Here is a 21,372-nt window from a genome sequence, read left to right on the forward strand (position 1 = left end):
TAAAGAGGATTCAGTTTTAAGTCCCACAACATTTTTGTTCAGATTTTATTTATTAACTGCAACCATATTATGCAAATATAGAAAATAATTATAATAGTTATAAAAATGATACACAGAAGACACAGAATATTTTTTGATTTTCATTTTCCACTTTTCCAAATGATCTGTTCAGCTACAAATGTTAAATGTTATTTACATTTCTAAATTAATGCAACTGTAGGATATTGTCTGTTAATGCAAAATATTTACAACATTAATACATTTCATACAAAGCAGATATTATGGGAAAATTGCAATTTAAGAAAAATCCATATCATACTTTTCCAAGTAATATATGCATGCTTGATATGTTAAATACAATAAAAGGCCAAAAACAAATTTGAAAGTATAGTATCATAAAAATCAAAAAACAAAACATATAATGATGCACAAACAAGATGTTAAATTGATCTTAAGGGTGGCAGTAACATTATTACTTTAACACCTCCAGAGTTCACCATATCAATCTTCCTCCTACTAAACCATTTGAGTTTGACTTCTCCCACCAGTTGTTCCATTGCTCTCTGAAGTGTAGCCGTTGGTGAATGAAGCTGAAGAGTTGAAGCTCTGCAGCATCTTTGACTTTCCCAAGCAGGTTTTGTACATCATCTCAGCACGTCGTCTGAAGTGATGGTCCAAGAAAAAGTAAATGGCTGGATTCACGCAGCTGTTGAGGAATGCCAGGCAGCAGGAGATGATGAGCCCGTTTTTAAGTTGTGAGTTAACTTCACAGCTGGTTTCAACGTCTGCGAGACGTAAAATAACTGTGATGGATTTAAAAACATTGTAGGGGAGCCAGGACACCACAAAGGCCACTATGATGCAGAGGACCATCTTCAGGGAGTGCTTGCGGCGCGCTTCAGCACGAGGATTTCCCGCAGCAGCACAGTGCTTGTTGAGGTGCATGATGATGGTGCCATAGCAGAGCATAATGATAAACACTGGGAAGATAAAGGTGAGTAAGGCCATGACCAGGCTTATTCCAAGAAAAAAAGGTGAACTTCGATCTTCTGTACAGAAATTGCCATCTTTCTCTACTTTCCGGTACACCAGAGATGGGATGCCAAGCACCAAGGAGCTTGCCCACACTGCAAGACAAGTGGCACGAATGCACAAACTACTCCTGAGGTACCTCGAATCCATCAGCTTCACAACAGCCAGGTAGCGATCAACACTCATGCAGGTAAGGAAGAAGATATTGGAGAAGCGGTTCACAGCAATCATGTAGCTGCTCATCTTGCAGAGAAAGTTGCTAAATTGCCCAAAGTTCCAGTAATTTTTCTTCATTGCAGAAATTGCCCACAGTGGCAGCGTCAGGACAAAGACGAGGTCAGCCAGGGCCAAGTTGACAACAAAGGTGTCCACGAGACGACCACCTCTCTTCTTGTTTCCCACCACTAGGATCACAAGGAGGTTGCCCACAAATCCTGTGAAAAATATCAGGAAATAAATTGTAGGCAAAAAATACTCTGAGCCATTAAGGGTTTGTTCACACTCTTCCTGGAGATCATAAAGCGAAAAATTGTCAGTGTAGTTCTCAGAAATGTACAAATAGTCTACAGGAGTTGTGTATCCGTCCATTCTGGAAGATCACACAGAGGCTCTGTAGTGCAGCCGTTGTATTGTGGCAGAGTGGTTAATCTAACCATGTCAGCATGCAGCTGCTTGATATTACAAGTGCTAACCACAGAGAATCCTATTTCAGCTCTCTTCCTCTCACTTTACTGTGCTGCGTCTCCGTCTCTCCGTCTGCCAAAAACAAACAAACAAAAAAACTTGACACACATTAATCAAACTTGCTATACAATAACGTGATGTTCCAATATTACAGTGCATTATTATGGGTACAGCAGATCGTATGAGTGCAAAACTTTTGCATTTAAAGTATAGAACTCCTACAAATGTTTTCCTTCTGAAAAACTTTGAAGTCTTATACATATTTATGCAACTTTCTACTCTAGATTGTTATACGATGGTGCCTATATTCATAAAAAAGGACAGATTTCACCTTTAAATTGCTTTACATGAGCGCATTTTCTTTTTCCTTTATCAAAGAAATTGTGTATTGATGTGCCACACCAGTAGGGGGCAGTTTGATACTGTATGTGGTGACCTCCCACTTAATGTCAGGGGCTGTGATTCCTGAGAAAATGCCACTGATCTACTTCAAAGCAGTAGAAACAGACAGGATATACACTGTTTGGTTCTTGTTTCTATGCTTTTTCCTGTCAGACTTGATATTTGAACTGCTGATCTCACCTCTGTTTTATTTTGTTTTATAGAGAAAGTAAGCTTTCCATTACTTAAAATTCAGCGGTGCATTCATCTTTGTTTGTGCAGATTTTTGCGGATTTTAACCTGCTTACACCTGCCTGCACGACTCTTACTATTTAAGTCCAAATCTTTCATTAAACAGTATAGTGATCATGATTTCAGTTATGCTGTGTTCAGACAATGTGACTGCATAAGTGCACACATTTGTAATTGTGTGACAGCATATTATACTGTTGAATTTTAGGAAGCAGCTGACCTACATGTCTGAACTTAGATATAGAAGTTCTTCATTGTACAACTGTAAACACATTTGTGTGAAACCCTCAGAGTGCCAAGGAAATGTATATGACCAAAACCTCAAAACCAAAAAAAAGAAGAAGAACAAAAACGAAAACATGTATCTCGCGAACCAGAGATATACTCGGTTACGCCTGAATACCAACAGAGTCAGCAGAGGATATTAGTCATAAAACCAAGCAGACACTAAAGAGATGTGTGTACATTGTGCACAGATGTTTCCACGCATAACCACAAAAAACGACCATGAGCAACACTGAAAATCACTTTTGTCAAATAAATGGACTTCAGAGTTTGATTTTGGAATTTGAGTGGACCCTTGTTACAGGAAAGGAAACTGTCATCACGACTACCTCGACCACGACAGGGCAGACCAAAGGTGAAACGAAGTCCCTGGTCTGGCTCGTTGCTGTTGTGTTAGAGCCAGAAAAAGTGAGGCTGGCCACATCTTATAGGAGCCTGGAGAATGTGTTATTGTTCTGCGGAGAGTTTCAGTTAAGAAAGCGCAGTGAGTGAATGACCTTCTTATGGGATCCCTGCTCCACTTTCTAGCATTGTACGTTATTCAAACACTCCTTCACTTTGTAGTGTCAAGGTGATGTGTGGATATACTCATCACGGCAGAAAATCCTGTCAGTGCTCATTGTTTGGTTCGACGTTGTTCTCCCTCACACTCAGCTGTACCTTTTCCATGGAAAAGTTTTAATTATTTCTCCTGCATTCTTGCTGCTCTGTCAGTGGAACGCTACATTCCTCTCCTCGAATAAGTGCTGTCTCACTCCAATTGAGCAGAGTAAATGTGAGAGCCAGTGAATGGAGCAGCCTCAATAGGAGAAAATAAACAATTGCATTGGTCCATGGGTGCAGCGGGGGAGAGCGGATGAGAGGAAGGGAAAAAGGCCTCCCTAACGTGCTAAGATTCCCATGGATACTCAGTCCTTTTTCTGTTTGGAGGAGGATCTCGTAAAGTACTTCAACAGTGGATGATTTCTCTTTTCCTTTTACTCTGTTTTTATTCGAGGAGAGAAAGGGTGGTATGTGTCAGGGTGATTGTTAGACATGGTGGTGGTGGTGGGGGGTCACATGCACACATGTGCGCTCTTGTACACACACACACACACACACACACACAGATGTACAATTTGCTCCTCATTTGTCAAGTGTTACGTTTAAGAAGGGAGTCCATTGTTTGGGTGTGAAAGGTTCTTGTTTTAGCAGTTTAACTGAATCAAAAGTTCCCCCAACACAAAGGGTTGCGCAGCCCCAGTGCTCTATTTTACCTGATCCCTGATGTCTGAAATACTCCACAGTTTTAACCCACTTTTTGTCTCATTTACGTACAAAACCAAATGATGCAAAACGCAGAATAACATCTGAATGCTCACATATACGTGATTACGTAGATTTAAAGTGTGGGGGATAAATGAGTCAAAAACAACTAAAAGAGTCATTCCTGTGAAACTTGGGTTAAATGTCATGTAAGCACAATTCCCAGGTGTCTGACTCTCCTCTGTCATTGTTAAGAGTTCACGACCCAAGCAAAGAGTTGGCAATGTGAGTAACAGAAGACAACAGTAGATGTTTTTCCCCGGGCTGTCAAAGTGAGGCCTGCAGGCCCACAGCAGGTTAAGAATGCATTTTCTTTATCAGCAGTTCATGTCATATCGCGAGTAGTGCATTTCTCTCCCAATATTACAGCAGACTAGAGACTAGTCACACTCTCAAAGTTGGCTAAAGTTACTTTTAATAGTCACTTGATAATTGGAGCATTTAGAAATAATGTTTTATATTACAATGTCACCTACAGTGAGAGGTAGGTATTAGAGAAAATCAGTTTAGCTTGTACATGTTGGTTATTTTTTTTCCTGTGTAGCCAGCTGTAGCTACATTTACCTCTGAGCACACTGACCTCATTGCATACACGCTAGTAGAATTTCTTCCACCACATAAAAAAAACGAGCAAAACGTGTTTTTCCCCTGAGCGACATCTTTAAACATCTAAAAGATAGCTGTGGTACCAGCATCATTCTCCTCTTCAACGCCCATGCTGTGTATCTGCTCTTAATGTGCACAAACTTCCTCAGATTTGAAGTGGAGCTGCTTGGTTGTAAAATAATGTGAATGTTTCCACAGTGCAATGACTGCCCTCTGTGCCAGCTTGCTAGGTGACCTTAACATACACTCTTACAAAGCCTACATCGTGAATGTGTTGGGGATTTCCTTTGGCCACAATAAAAGAACCATGCAGTTACATTTGCGATAGTTTGCTTGACAAAGTAGCTAACTGATTTGTAGAACTGCTAAATGAATGTTCAGCATTACTTGCTCCAACAAATAGTAATGCGAGAACTTGCCCTGCAAATGCCCTACTTTGAAATGTCTTCCCATCAACACAGATTGCTGAAAAAGATTAAAAAAAAAAAAAAAAAAGACAATTAGAGAAGAGAAACCATCATCATCTTAATAGAAACACTACTAACACTTACAAAATGTTTGGCCCTTAATCATTTTCTGGCTCCATAAATTCGGTCATGTAGGTGGTTAATTAGGTTTTTAATATAATATCCACATTTTACTCTAGTTTTTAGTTTGAAAGTATTAGTGGCGATGTAGTCTGGGGTGGTAAATATCTGAAGATACCCGGTTAGTGTGAGTGTGTCATTAGGTGAACACTGAAGCTGTGCCCACAGTCACTTATTCATTACCAACAAAGAAGTTGGTTCAAAGTAGTAGTGACAGGGAAATGTGGATGGGAATTTTCTCCTTTCTATAAACTGTGTAGAAAAAAGAATACATGTTAGAATAACAGTGTATTTGTATGTGTGAGTTATCACAATCATTAAAACATAATTACTGAAATCTGTCAAACCCCCCCCCCCCAAAACCTTGTTGCTATTTTGGTCACAGTATCTAAAGCAGTGAAAATGGTCATTATATGTAACATTCCAGAGAGGTTTTGGTATTTAATTTAATTTTAGCAAAGGCACCTTGCATGAGTAAATATTGGTTCATGTATGAGGGACTTTTTTGGTTTGTTTTTGAAGTTGTTGGTCATTAGTTTGATGGCACTGTATTGTGGCTGAATTTAATGTAATGACTAAACACCAATAAAAAGACCACAAGTGGAATACAACACTATTACTGCTATTCTTCATGATGATGCAATGGAAAGAAGACTGCCGTCTATTTGAATTTTTTTTTCATTCTTGATTTTGCAAGATCTGCTTTAACCTTTTTCATCATGCCATGCATGTCACTGTTTATTTTGATCAGTTCAAGGAACATGACTAATGACGCTAATCCACCTGCTTGTTTTTGCAAAACGGGAAATAAGCTACATGACTCAAGGTGACTTGATATGGACTGGAAGCTTAAATGTGTACAGGTTAGATTTTCATCCCCCAGCATTTAGCATACATGCTGCTGAATCACTCAGGGAGTCATGTTTCATCTGCTTTTGACATAAGAAGCAGGCACGAGAGAGGATGGAGCAAAGAACTCTTTCAGCCGGATCACATTTTTATTTCAGCAGTTTCATAATGTGCATACAACATCATGTCATGTTGTCATGATGAGCATATATTAAAAAATGTTCAAATAATGCAAAAGAAAATTAGCATTTGTGCATTTGTTTATTGATCTCTCGCTACAGTCTCACAGTGTTTTAATTATAAAACACATTTGGTCACAAAGTGCTCTACAGCAAAATAGACTAAAACAAATAAAAATCCCAGGAGGAATCCCAAAGAACATAATAGACAATTAAAGTATAGCTAGCATTTAAAAGTAACCTAAAAAAAGGGATTAAAGATTCAGTTATTAATGAATTCTAGACTGATTTAATTATTGTGCTATTCTAGTTAAGCCTTGGTTGAAGTCAGAAACACAAACATTTTATTGACTAAATTAATGTTATTGGTGTTAAGTTGTAACTTTTATTACTTTTCACTTAAGTTCTGCATGAAGTCCAGTTTATGAGTCCATTGGAGACATATTGCATATTCCCTAATCGGTTTGTTTTAGACACTTTATAATCTAGTCATTATGTTGTGTAAACTTCAATCAGCTTCAAGCAGATTGGTGATAATTAAGGGAATAAAAAGCAACAGATTTGCAATCTCATTCCTAATGATAATAGCAATGAGATTGTGGATGTTTGTTGGCTTACAGGTATAGTGCTCCTGCTGGTTTCGCCTCGTCTCCCAGGGGAAATTTTTAGGAGCAGATGGTTGCCTGAGTGGACGAGTGTTAGCTAACAGTAGATGATCTTCTCAGCAAGGGGCCATCATGCTATAGTTTGCCCTTGTAAAATGAAGAACAAGGTTTTATCTAAATGTAACAAAAGATGTGACAATGCTTTTGATTACTGACCAGCAAAACAGGCCACGATTGGTCGATGACATTTGTCACGAGACCTGTAACCCAATCTGATCCCAGGGTGATACGAGAACGATGAAAGCCTGAGCTGTGGTCATGATAATAGAGACAGAGCCAGCCAGAGGTGGCAAAAGTACAGACTTTCTTTACTTAAGTAGAAGTACTGATTCAACTTCTATACTAAAGTAAATGTGAAAGAGTACAAGCAATGAAATTGAATGAAAGAAAGTAAAAAGTAGCTCTTTGAAGGAAAATTTTACTAACCATTTTTGACCTGACATTTTTGCAGGTACCTTGAACCTTGCGCTATATTATTACAATAATAAAATAATATTCTAATTCTAATGAATCTGTTATGTAGGACACATACAGTGAAAGAGAATTTTAAACAATAACAATTTACCCACATTGAAGAGAATGGCTTTCCTCCACACCTAAACAAAAAAATGAGCTTCAGTAGATTTTCTCGGTGTACAGGCTGTGATCAGCTGACCTGCTGCTCTTTGTGGGTTCACAGAACTAATCTGAGCAAGATGTCAGCAGTTTCACAAGCTATCTTGACTGATGTTTATCCTCTACTCTGACAGTATAGAGTTTATACTGCCTTCATACTAGACAGTATATGGTTGGTATAAAGTTCGTTTCCAGTGAATTAATCTAAGCATTTGCATCTTAAATGCAAATTACATGCAAATTCATAAAATCTAAATCTAACCATAAGCACCAGAGACACTGTGCACCAACGCAGTGCTTTAATGCAAGCTAACCAGTTTATCCAGGGTAAAACTAACCAGAGTTTTCATGCAACATTTCAATAACACAAAGTTAGTATAGCTTAGTTTGTTTTGCAGGACGTTTCACAAAATGAAAATGCATAATTATATGTATGGACGTTTGCAGATATATGCGTATGTATATGTGTATATATATATGTATATGTAGTGTGTACGTGTGTGTGTACATGTCTATACTCATAGATACTTATAGATATCTATTATTTAGATATCTATAGTAATAGTAGTGATACAATAGTTAAATTTATTTCTTGCATATTTCCACAACCCTCTATCCATAATCACATACGGTGTATGCTACCGTTGTATGTAGTGTATTATCTTATTTATTTTGTATTTTTTTGTATTTTATTTGTATTTTTTGTATTTTCCTTCTGCTATCTGAACCTAAGCTGAGGTAATGCACACATTTCCCCACCATGGGATCAACAAAGTCTTATCTTATCTCTTATCTTAAGTTAACAAAACACATCATGGACAATATGATGTATGTATATCATATGTTTTTATAATTTTAATCAATATATGATTAAAAGTATGGCATTACATGTAAGCTTAAAAGCAGCAGTTTATCAAGTGTCACTGAGCAGTCCTTACCTTTAAATATAACCTCTCTTCTTCATCTGCTGTCTTGTCTGTCTTCCTACGTCTTTCTGTTTAAATTTCCCTCCTGGGAAATTCAGACCTTTAGCTACCAACACGCAGCCTGATAAACTGCACACAAACAGTCTCTGTGTTTGCTGATGTTTCTTCAGCTGATAGAAACACTAAATTTGAAGTTACCTGACACCTATAATTCTGTCACTATCTTCATGCTTCCTCCTCTTCTGTAATGCTAGCTATTCTGAAGTACTGCGACCACAACTTGCGGACACCTGCACTCGTCCGGCCTACTTTGACTCCAGAGTATAAACCCTATAAATGATGCCATCAAACCTAAAGTAATTAGTCTGTTTTGAAAATGTAAGAACAGATATTTGTTTAAAAGTTAAGAAAGTAAAAGTAAAAAGTTGTCAGAACAACAAATACTCAAGGAAAGTACAGATACCTGGAAATTCTACTTAAGTACAATAACAAAGTATTTGTACTTCGTTACTTCCCACCTCTGGAGCAAGCACTTTCCTTCTGAAATCAATGATAAGCGTTTTCCTTATCATTATTGTCAGTATGAGCACTTTTACCATCTGAGCTGGCAGAACTACCGGCCTCCCGGTGAGGCGATAATGTGTCTCACTTTCTATGAGCTGGGACCGTTCCCACTCTGTGTTTTGTCAGTAGAACAGATTTCATTCTCAGTTTTGTCATTAGCTGTTTAGACCTGTTCATTTCCAGAGTGTTTTAGGTCACAAGGTCAGAGGACAGGCTCCCCCAACACCTGGGGGACAGAGTTCATCACTCAGTGAGCCATTAAGAAACAGAAGTCTGAACAAGACCAAAGACAGACCTATCACTTGTATAGGGGGTGATCAGAGAGAACATGCATTTGTCTAGAGGCATGAATCAGGGGCGCCACCAAGTGGGGGCCAGGGGGGGCACTTGCCACGCCCCACAATTTGCTGCCCCCCCTCAGCAAGACTGATCTATGTTGGTAATAATGTGATAAGGCTGTAGAAAAGGTGGTGCCAATCCCAGGGCAGATCACTTGTGCATCTAAGGGCCAACACAGAGACAGGCAACAGTTCACACTCTTACATGATCTGATACTTACTCGTCTTTCCTGAACAAGTTTGCTCTTAAACTTAACTCCATTCTGGGAAAGTGAATGCTTCTGCTTCTGAATTTATTAAAGCAGTGGTTGGGACTTCCACTCAGCCAGTTAGAACAGATTATTATTTATGTCAACCTATTTTCAGTGATATCAACTTTAATAGCAGACAGTGAACTAGGCTTATAATTATTTTCTTTCTTTCTTTTTTTGCCATATTTTTTTTTGTTTTTAGTGTGCTGTGCCAGTATTTTTAGTGGCCCCCATATGAAAAAATTCTGGAGGCGCCCCTGGCATGAATGTGAGCAAATGTGTGCTTTTAGGTAGGAAGAGGGCGGGGACATGCACAAGCATGGATGCATTGTTGATTTTGCAGAAGAATTGTTTTCTGAAGAGAAAGGGGGTGGATTCATAGGTGGGGTTGATGAATGTGTTGATGGTGGCATTTTGATAGGGGTAATTTTGACCTGACAGGGCCCAGGCTCTCTCATGAATCAAAATGTGTCAGCCAGTCGCTGGAGATGGAGGGTCGCTCATTGTGGCTCTGACACCCGTGTGAGGGGCTGAGGCTGCTGGGGGTCAAGTGTGACACCTCATTAGGACGATGTTGATTTAGTGTGGCCACAGCGCAACAGACCTCCTCCCATGGGGTATGGAGAGGCGTGTGAGTGAGGGGGGTGGGGAGCACCTCACACTGGACAGAGAATGGGGGCCTACTGCTCTTCGTCCGCAAGGCCATCATCTGACAGCTTGCAAATCACGCACCTCGACCCCTCAATCCCCCCCCCCCCCCCCCCCCATTTAATTTCCACCCTATCCGTAGTTTTAAACATGCATTTCATTGAATCACAAAAGAGCTGCGTCCAGTTTCTGAGGGATATAAAATGTGTTTTCTGTTTTCTTTGAAGGTTGAAGGTCTGGTCTGGTCAGTTTTTCACCTCAGTGAGCCTACCACCCCTGGCAGAGCAATTCTGGTCTTTCACCTTTGAACTTTCAATTTGAAGTTTTCCATGATGTCAAGATTGCTTCTGACAAGCTGCAGTTGCGCTCTCAGCTCAAGTGCAAACATGTCATTTTAAGGAATGAGTGTTTAAGGTTTACAAGCAGCCCCCCTGTCATGTGTTCTAAATTTGTACCTAACTGTTTTGAGTAGATGCTACTGACAGAAATGTTGGAAACAACAAAATGTTGTTTTACTGTGTGAACTCACAGCTTGAGTGTTTCTTTTTATGTCATGCTTAAAGTTCCGTTTTGTCTCAGCAGTTAATCCCCTTTAGGGCAACTTTTTTTATCAGCACGCTGTCAGACTATTAGTGGTTTATATGACACTGAGCACTGTGTCATATACAGAGATGAATGTTATATGTCACCATCAAACATCAATGTGATTTATGTAACTCTGACTGCGGCGAAGCTAAAAGTCATTTCCGAACTTTGATTTGAAATATATTTGAGTATTAAAGGTTGTTGCATAAGTAGAACTACACATTAAGTCACAATACTGATTCCTGCACGCCAACAGCAACCACTCCTCAATTTATTCTTAAGGTTTGTTACTAACAAGAACTTCATTTTCTTGTTAGTTACTTAGTTTTCATTTTCTTTCTTCATCTATCTATCTATCTATCTATCTATCTATCTATCTATCTATCTATCTATCTATCTATCTATCTATCTATCTATCTATCTATCTATCTATCTATCTATCTATCTATCTATCTATCTATCTATCTATCTATCTATCTATCTATCTATCTATCTATCTATCTATCTATCTATCTATCTATCTATCTATCTATCTATCTATCTATCTATCTATCTATCTATCTATCTATCTATCTATCAGAATAAAATAGATTGATAAAAATGCTTTAACCATTATGGTAGAGTAACAGTAAGATTAAGTAAGTATGAAGACTGATTGTGTTAAGTCTAAACTTTGACCTTTAGTTGTAGTGCCCCCCTCTGGTCAAGTTGTTATACTGCATTTAAAATCGTCCATGTGCAGCTTTTGCAACTAAAACTATTCCTGCTGGTTTATGCAACCTTTACAGGAACTGCACATATCAATTAAAAACCTTTACTTGACACGTATTTATTAACAACAAACGTGATCATTATCTGAAAGCCAACATTTAAATAAGATCATGCAAACTGGTGCGCACCATTATGAACCATCATCTCCATTCTTCTTTGATGCTTGACACATCCACTCCTGACAACAGACTGGTGATGCATCTCATTGGCACAGAATTCATTGAGAAAATTAACATCTGTCTTAATGTCTCTCCAACTGCTTGAATTTGATTACACCGGCTCAGAGGCATCCACCAAATGTCACGGCTTGTCACTGTGCGCTTTCCCCCACTTTCTGTGCTGCACAAACGATATTAAATGACCCTTTTTTGCATTAACTCATCATGCATACCTAAATCTAAAATGATGGAAAGCATTGAACTAAATTAGTGTATAATTGTATGCATGAATAATGGATGAATATATTTAACTCCATAGTTATCAGTCATTTATTCATTAATAAAAAAGTAAATCAATTAAGATTTTATGTTTTTTTTTATTATGTTAAATAAACGCTGAATTATGCCCAAAAACGCATTCAAATGTAAAATAACATTGTCATGAATCACACCTTTTTCTATTCCTCAGTGTGTGAGTGATGTGGACACACACACACACACACACACACACACACACACACACACACACACACACACACACACACACACACACACACACACACAAATGTGCAGTGGGCCATCTGTCTTTTCTGATGCTGCAGATCTGGGATAACAATGAAGGCTTCGTGACATTTCACAGATTTGCCTCTAAACGTTTCACACCACCACAACAGACATCTGCTTTTCTTGTCACCGCTGTCGGGTGTGATAATTAGAATTTTGTAAGTTGCAGAAAATTATATTTGTCACCCACTTATCAATAAATCGCTCTCGCTGAGAATGAATGATTTATGAATGCTGGTATAGCTGATGTCACAGTCCACTTTTGTTGCCTTTGAGATTTTACTCATTAGCCTGAATAATAACTGTCACTAATTCAAGCTGTTCTCGAATGGCTTTTTGAATAGAAGGAGAGGGAGAGAGTGCGAGCGAGAGAGAGGCAGCAATAGAGAGGAGAGATTAACTCCAGTGAGCTCACTCTGAGAGGCCCAGGAACGGCTGAATATTGTTCTAGTGGTGGGGAGAAGGGGCTGGTGGGGTGGTGGTGGGGTTTGAGGGAAGGAAAAAAAAATCCCTATGCAACCAGAGAAATGAACTTGATGATCTCAAGGGGGCGGGGGGAGGATCACCATTCCTTGCTCCTGACAATCAAAATTAGATTGGCCAGCACTGTGTCAACACTAGCCTCAGTTAAGGCATGACAGGGGGAGGGAGGGAGCACACCCCACTCACCCCCACCCCCCTGTGGGTGTTTGAGAGTTTGCCATGTGAACTATGGAGACCCCACAGTGCCTTTCACTGACTGCTCAAGCCCCAAAGAAATCCTCAAGCCTTTTTTATTGGTCGGCACTGTAACCGATGGCACCTCTTCCCCCGAGTTTCATATTTTGGCAGCTCATTAATGCTTCAGTTTGGTACTTGGCTTCATTACACCCCAAAACTTGAAGTTCTGGGATTTTAATCTTCAAGAAATAAACGTGGGGGCATTCCTTCACGTTTTTAACCTTTCACTCCTCCTCACTTCATCCCGTGTGAACTCTTAAGGTCGGCTGACCCGTGGCATTAAAGCTCAAATTCATCCAAACAGCCCTGCCCCTTTTGGTGTTCTCTATATATTAGTATATTAAAGGGATGTACTTTAAAACTGGCAAACAAACAAAACATGGAGATAAAAAGATATAGATAAGTACATGCGACTGTTTATCAGGCCATTCACATTTTATCCTACATATTAACCAAAGGAGAATGCTACCCTTTAGAGCAAAAAACAAAACATCAGCAGAACACACTGCATAAAGCAAATGTGAAAAAAATAAAAACAAAAATGTTTAAGATGTTGTGATTATGAAGCAATCAGTTTAAGTTGTCAAGAGCCTGAAATGAGGCCTTTATTTTGTTTGTATTTCCCCCACATTAGCTATTGGTGTAAAAGGAGAGTTAAGAGGAAGTTGATTAAGGGTTGTGTTTTTGCAGGTTTGGTCAGTGACCTGGAATATTTGGTGTGTCCAGCCTTACCATTAGAGAGGGAGTGCAGCTGTGTCCTCATCTAACCCCCTTCTTTTTATTCCTGTTTTATCATCCCAGTGAAATTCATCTGAAGCAACTCAACAGAGGAACAACTTTTGTACGTTTTCTTGATTATAGAGACACGGCATCCTGGTGTTTTGGGTATTTTGTGTTATGTTATTGAATTTATTTGCTGCAGGATTCATTAATGGTATTACATAATATTTCTGAGATTCTTACTCCTGGGTTTTTGTCTCCTGTTGATCCACAGATTTAAGATATTGCAGTGATAGGATTAATACTCGTGGTACTGCAGGGGCAAGAGTGTGGGGTTTTGTTTTTCACTCTTAAGCTGATTCCTGTTGTTGCCAAAAGAGAGATGTCCGACTGACTTTCAAGCAATCACACGCTGCTGTGAGGAGCATTCAAAATAAATGGAGCAAATGTGCTGATTGCTGTTTACTGGCAGAGGAGGATGTCATTAAGACGTCGTACCTGTGAGGACTAGAAAGAAAACTATCTGCTTTTTATGTGTTTTTCTTATAGATACACCTTCCTCTAAGCATTTGTCTCCATTTTGGCAAAAATCCTGTAACACATATTATGGTTAGGGGGATGAGGGGTGAAATGAGGACATGAGGAGAAAAGGAAAAACAGGGAATAAAATGAAAACAAACAACATCAGCAGGTAGTAATTTGTTAAGTATTTACTAGATAGTTAACCTACAATTTCTGTGTGAAATGTAAAATGATATTTCACATCGATGCATATGTAATTAATGCCTGCATTTTGTATTGTGTGCACTTAAAAACACTCCAGTTTATTTAAACAACTGATGAATAAAAATGCTCTCATGTCCTACATTGAGGTGAAGCAGCTTTCAGAAGAAAGCTCAAGTATTTTTTATGTAGAACATTTAAAACCGTGTGTGTATTGTTTTACAATACAATACACACATTGAAAAGTTTCACAGCTCCAGAGATCAGCAGTTTTCAAAAGCTTGAGAAAAACGTAAAAATAAACTTTTTAAAAAGCCACAGCTTGTCCGAGGTCACACCAAATAATTAACTCATAGTAAATTAATTACCTTCAATTTCCCAAGGTTTATAAGTAAAATGCATTTCACTCACTGACATTTCACTTGCTGAATTCAGGAGAATGAGAGGGTCTGACTGCAGAGGGTTTTCAGACTTATAATTGAAACATTTGTGACTTCCTTACGTGTGCCTTGTATTTAAACAAAGGAAATCCTTCAGGGTTGGGGTTGGTCATCTTGTCCCCAGGTATACTCTGTGGGTCTGTGAGACTGTACTGCGACATGCCCGAGCAAAGCTGCACTTCACCTCCACCATCTCACCATCAGGGCCAGCAATTGTCTGCTTTGAACCAGATGGTGTGCTGGGAGCACAAAAGAGTGACAGCTGTCATTCATGGGAATGAAAGAGTCTCTGTAGTGAGCTGTGAGTTAATGTGTGCAAGCTGCACCGGAGGAGAGAATAAAATAGATTAAATGAAGTTGGTAACTGTGTTTCCCTGCATCAAAATAGAAAGGTGGCAGGGTTAGGTTACGTGAAGCAGACTAAAATCGATGCAAAGGTACAAACTCAGGAGTTCGATGTATGACTAAGTGTGAGCTTTATATTAAAAGATGATAAATGTACAATAAAAGTGTTTCGGTTTTATTCTTTTCTCTGCATTTAGAGAGGTTAGGGGTGATTTACAGCTCATAAAAGTGAACCATATGACAAAATCTGAACCAAACCAAAAAGAAAAAAATATTTATGATCAGCTTGAAAAGTCAGGTTTATTGCAGTGTTGATAATTATAACATTTAATGAGGATTTTTCAGTGTGACCGTTCATTTTATTGTCACGTGAGACTCTGAGTGTGTGACCTTTCTTGAACAGGCCCCCTCTCTAAACAGCAGCCCATCTCCAAGCCAGACAAAAAGGTGTTACTGATAACTGTGTCCAGCAATTTAAGTTGTTGAGTGCTGCCCCCACTTCACCTTCTTTCTAAACTTTATGGCTATAATTGCCATAAAACTCCTCCTAAACCCTCCCAGCCCCCACCACCCTGAGATCTTTGTGACATGTTCAGCACTCCCATTGTACTGTACGTTTTCTTCTCCTTCCATAAGAGCCAGTATGGCATACTTTAGTTCTTATTTAATGAAGCTGGGTCAGAGTTCATCATGTTAGCGGGTTTAAGGCTCTAAGTGCAGCATTCAGCCCTTAACACTTCATGTCCAACTTGAACAACCCCTTCTTATGTGCCAAAACAATAAAAACATCCATCAATGTCCCTGTCTATGTAGGGCGCTTATGACTGATGATGTGTACGGTGCATTGATGCACTTGAGGGCCAGGGGACTGTGTGAATGTTTGTTTATGTCGAGTGAGGATTTGTCAAAAGGTTTATGTCATTGCTGGCATCGGGCTCCTCGAGCTTGTACTGGGTGGTCTTTGTCTGTTTGCATCCGTAAAAAGCTTCGTTCTCACTCTCGTTTGTCCCCTATTGATTCTCTAAATTAGGTTGATGAGAGGCCCTCCTATCAGGTGGCATATTAATTGGGTCAGGCTGGATTTTATATGAAATCCAAATAATGGCAAGTCGAACCCCAACACTAAACCTTTGTCCTGCAAGTGCTCTCTTTCACCAATTAGCCTCGCAGTGAATCTGCTTCCTGCCACCTCTGCGGCCTGTCACTATGAACCAAGAATTAGGATGCCACCAGCTGCTCAAGCATGTGTGTGTGTGTGTGTGTGTGTGTGTGTGTGTGTGTGTGCATTAGAGGAAGACAGGAGTGTGTTTGTTTTATTTATATATTAGGTTTGCATAGCCCGTTTAAGAACTTCCATCCATCTATTTATCCTATTTAAATTTCTGCAAGTTTAAAGGTTCATTTTCAATTTGGTTACATTTAGTAGTTTTAGGACAACAATACGAAAAATAAATGTATCAGCATTTTCCCTCTTGACATCCGGGTGACAGTATTTATTACAATTATAGTTTTCATGTATAGTAAGTGCAACATAAACAAACCCAAAAAATATTACGATCTAATTTAAAATGGTCACCATTTTTTAAACAAGAACTAAATGGTAATCTTTGCTTTTACACTTAGCTTATCCAATTCCATTCAATTCAATTTACGTATATAACACCAAATCACAACAGCAGTCTCCTCAAGGCAATTTATACTGCTAGATAAACACCCTACAGTGTTAGAGAGAAAAACGCAAAAGCATTAGGTGATTTTGGGAAGGAAAAATATTGTTTTCACAGGAAAAAACTTGCAGGATCAGGCAGCGGCACACATCTACCACGTTTGGTCACGGGTGAGGAGAAAGATAAGAGAAAGAACAAGAGCAAACGCTTAGTCTACTCTGAACTGTTGAACATGTATAAAATTGGTTTCAATAGTAAAAGAACAACAACAACAACAACAACAAAAAACACCCCCCCCCCCCCCCCCTTAAAACAGATTTTGTAAAAGCTTTTGGGTGAACTCCAGGACTAACAAACATCATTAACTTCCTGAAAAAACACAAATTAAAAAAGCTATATAATAATGTGAAATAATGTTCAGGCTTGTATTGTTTTAATGTTTATAATGTTAGAAAATAAGACATTTACTTTTATGGTTAATTTCATGTAATATTTCTCATTTCCTCTCTAATGGTGCGCTAACACCAGGGGTTCAGTTCTTCGCTTGAGTTCAGTTTGTTTGAGTGTGATGACGGTGTACCGGACATGCTATGCATAACTGCTGTAATTACATCTTAAGGCTTCCTCACTGAGAGCTGCCACAGTGAAAATCTCCTTGTTAGATAAACAGCAAATATCTGACAGGACAGTATGTCACAGCTTCCCCAAGTAAGCCACAAAATGCATAAAATCACGAACCACATTGTGCTTTGCGAAAGTGCTTTTCACGAATGCATAGTGAGAGAGCTAAGAGCAGGAAAGGAGCTGAGATGCTCTGACAAACAGAAGTGTACTTGGCTTGGATCTGTGAGAGCAGGACAGTTGGGGGTGGGGGGCTGGTGTGAGTACAGTCTGAAAAAGGTATTTGTCCAGTCAGTCTTGAGGTGGTTATAAATATTATGTAGCTATGAGCATAAAAAGCTCACATTGACTCATGATGAGAATTGAACATGAGCAAAATAAAGCAGGAAACTCAACACAAACGGATACAAGTTAGCTAGTTAACCCTAGTTAACCCTAAACTGTCTAACTTCCACCTGCAACTTCATTTAAGTGTTGGTAAATGTTGACTTTGACTGTACAGTAAGTAAGTAATGGTTGACACATTTGAAATGTGATCTAAAATGATCATTTTATTGATTTGAATACAGAATTTTCTCTTAAAACTATTATAAACATAAAATTTAATGTTCTAAGACAAAGTGTTTGTTTAGGTTAGCATAATTTTACCCATTCTAGACAGCATGCTGCCAGAATAGAAAGGTAGAGCTCATCATGCTTGTGTAATGCACTTATACCTACAATTTTTTTTTCACATATATGTTGAATTTAGTCTATTATTTGGGCTCCTTCAAGTGTTAATTTGCATAATAGTCTGCAATAAATTCGTCCTCTTTTTTATTTTTAGTGTACTGCAGATATTAAGCAGCAATGAGTTTAAACATTAGAAGGTCTTCTAGTCTTAAATGTTTTAATGGTACAGTCTGATTTGGTAAATTGAAATATTTTATGTACATTTTAATCTTAAAGGTAGGACAGATGCACACGACAGGGGTGCCCTTTGTCACCTCTCCTTTTTGCCATTGCAATTGAACCGCTAGCTATTGCTCTGAGACACTGTGTTGAGGTTGAGGGAATACGTTGTGGGGATATCGAGCATAAAGTCTCTCTTTATGCCGACGACATGCTCTTGTTTATTTCCAACCCTTCAAATAGCCTCCCTAAACTTTTAGATGTACTCAAGGAATTCGGGACAATTTCCGGATATAAGGTGAATTTCGGGAAAAGCGAGGCAATGCCTTTAGGTACAATAACCGGGGAACTTTCGTCTATTTTAGCAGCTTTCAAGCTCAGCTATAACAAGTTCAAATACTTGGGCATTTGGATTACGCAGAACCATAGAGAGTTGTATAAAACTAATTATCTTCCTTTATTGTCTGAGCTAAAGGAGGATTTTGGAAAGTGGGAGTCCTTGCCTCTTTCGCTGGGTGGTAGATTAAATATCATTAAGATGACTATATTTCCTAAATTTCTATATCTTTTCCAGTGTCTTCCAATTTTTTTTAACTAAGTCATTTTTTAATAATCTAAATAGTCAAATCTCCTCCTTCATTTGGAACAAAAAACCACCTAGGCTGAAACAGAGTGTATTACAAAGACCGCGGAGCGCAGGAGGCTTAGCACTCCCAAATTTTTTGTTTTATTACTGGGCAGCTAATATAAGGGCATTATTGTACTGGATAAAAGACCATGATAATTTATCATCATCATGGGTAACACTGGAGCAGCTGTCGGTGAGTCAATCTTCCCTGATGTCTTTGCTGTGTGCTAGATTACCTCTGGCTTCACCACGAATCCTCTTGTTGTCCACTCACTGAAATTATGGTATCAGCTCAGACGGCACTTTAAACAGACTGAACTCTCTCTTAATGCACCACCGCATAGACATTGCATGTTCTCCCCATCCTTAACGGACAAGGCATTTAACATATGGACAAAGCTTGGAATAACATCAATGACTGCTCTTTTCACGGACAATATCTTTTCGATTGTGGCTCAAGAGTTGAGAGTTCGCCTTGTAATTGGAAGGTTGCCGGTTCGAGCCCCGGCTTGGACAGTCTCGGTCGTTGTGTCCTTGGGCAAGACACTTCACCCGTTGCCTACTGGTGGTGGTCAGAGGGCCCGGTGGCGCCAGTGTCCGGCAGCCTCGCCTCTGTCAGTGTGCCCCAGGGTGGCTGTGGCTACAATGTAGCTTGCCATCACCAGTGCGTGAATGTGTGTGTGAATGGGTGGATGACTGGATATGTAAAGCGCTTTGGGGTCCTTAGGGACTAGTAGAGCGCTATATAAATACAGGCCATTTACCATTTACCATTTTCCTCATTTGAACAGCTGGTGAACAAGTTCAAGATCCCTCAGTTACACTTTTTTAGGTATCTACAACTCTGGAATTTTGTTGCTTCTAATACTGACTGCTTTCCGTCCTGTCCACCTCCATCCCTTTTGGATGATATTTTTGATTTTAAACCAAATGCTAAGCGGGTTATAAGTGATGTTTATGAGCTGTTAAGTAATTTTAGGCTGTCCACATTGCAATCACTTAGGGAATGATGGGGAAGTGATCTTGGCCAACGGATTGCAGATGAGACTTGGCATAAGATAATCAATAGAATTTCTTCGTCATCTATTTGCCTTAAACATGTGGAGATTCAGTTCAAAGTTGTTCACCATCTCCATTGGTCTAAAACTAGACTGAGCAAAATCAAGGATGGGTTTGACCCCACATGTGACCGGTGCAAACGAGAGCCTGCTTCCCTATTTCACATGTTCTGGGCATGTCCAAAACTGGGTGGCTTTTGGAAAAGCATATTTGAAACCATGTCCAACATATTTGGTGTTCCAATTGCACCCTGCCCGTTTATAGCTATTTTTGGGGTGACGCCTTGTGATGCCAGTCTTTCCAAATCACACTCTGACTGTTTGTCAATATTGCCATAATTGTTGTTGGAAGCAATTCTTTGTTCAATAAAAAGACCTTGATCAAAAAAAAAAGGTAGGATAGATAAATAAGAAACCAGTTTTACCATTGGCACTTGATAATACAGCCCACAGCGGGTGCAGTTCTCCTAGAATTAAATGAAATCTTCTTCGATTATGTGAAATTGTGATACAAAGTGTTTCCTACTTACAGTTAAAAAGTAAACACCATTAAACTTTGTGGGTCAAAGGCTCTTTATTGTCTTTTAATGATGGGTTTTATCAAAAATATTAGTTGTTTTGTGCAAACTTTTCAATCATAAGTTACAAAAAGGCTGTAAAAAGTAGAGTCATGTGAATAGAATTTTTATTTTTCTATTATCTTTTTGATTATCTTTTTGGTGTAAATTTGACCAAACGTAATAATAATAATGATGTCTGCACAGACAGGATCAGATGCACTTTTTGAACAAATGCCCTCAACTGAAGGACGAGTTTAAGTAAATGAAAAGAATTTTTTCTTTCCTATTAAATGGTGTTTGTCCTGTTATGCTTATTTCAATTTGTTTATCCAAGTGTTATTTTTTCATGTTCTTGTTGTGTTTGTTGCATTCAGTATAATTTCCTTTTGTGTGTGTTGTATTTATTTTTTATTAAAAGCTTCTGAATGCAAATCACCCTAAACAGTGAAAGGGAGAACAATCCTTATCACATTTTACATCTCTTATCAGAGTATAACTGAATAGTCAAAAATCCCTCATACAAACAAAAACAACGTGTAATTACGCTGTAAGATCGGAAAACTATGCCACTTCAGCCTGCTTCCATTAAAGGTATTACCCATTTACAGAGTCAGTCAGGGAAATATGTTTATTTCTATGCAGAAATACATGGAAGATAATCACTACTTAAATGTAATATATAATAATTTCTTCTTTCCTGTAAAAACTTGAATTTTCACCCCTTATTCCAGTGTATACGGATAAGCATTAGTTT

General features: G+C 38.8%; 1 protein-coding gene across 1 annotated transcript; it reads right to left on the minus strand.

Annotated features, from left to right (window-relative positions):
• On the minus strand, positions 1–1,725 carry gpr25 (G protein-coupled receptor 25). Its single transcript, XM_085458038.1, has one exon. It carries the CDS (start codon positions 1,618–1,620, stop codon positions 517–519), a length of 1,104 nt encoding a protein of 367 aa, XP_085314164.1. The 5' UTR covers positions 1,621–1,725; the 3' UTR covers positions 1–516.
• Between the last annotated feature and the right edge of the window lie 19,647 nt (positions 1,726–21,372).

This window comes from Copadichromis virginalis, linkage group LG5, assembly GCF_057382275.1.
Source record: "Copadichromis virginalis isolate Kocher_CV1m ecotype Utaka linkage group LG5, C_Virginalis_male_GT1.1, whole genome shotgun sequence".
Classification (NCBI taxonomy): domain Eukaryota; kingdom Metazoa; phylum Chordata; class Actinopteri; order Cichliformes; family Cichlidae; genus Copadichromis; species Copadichromis virginalis.

Bases quoted from the DNA above. Each gene is read 5' to 3' on its own strand.
- gpr25 (XM_085458038.1), bottom strand. From the start codon at position 1,620: ATGGACGGATACACAACTCCTGTAGACTATTTGTACATTTCTGAGAAC.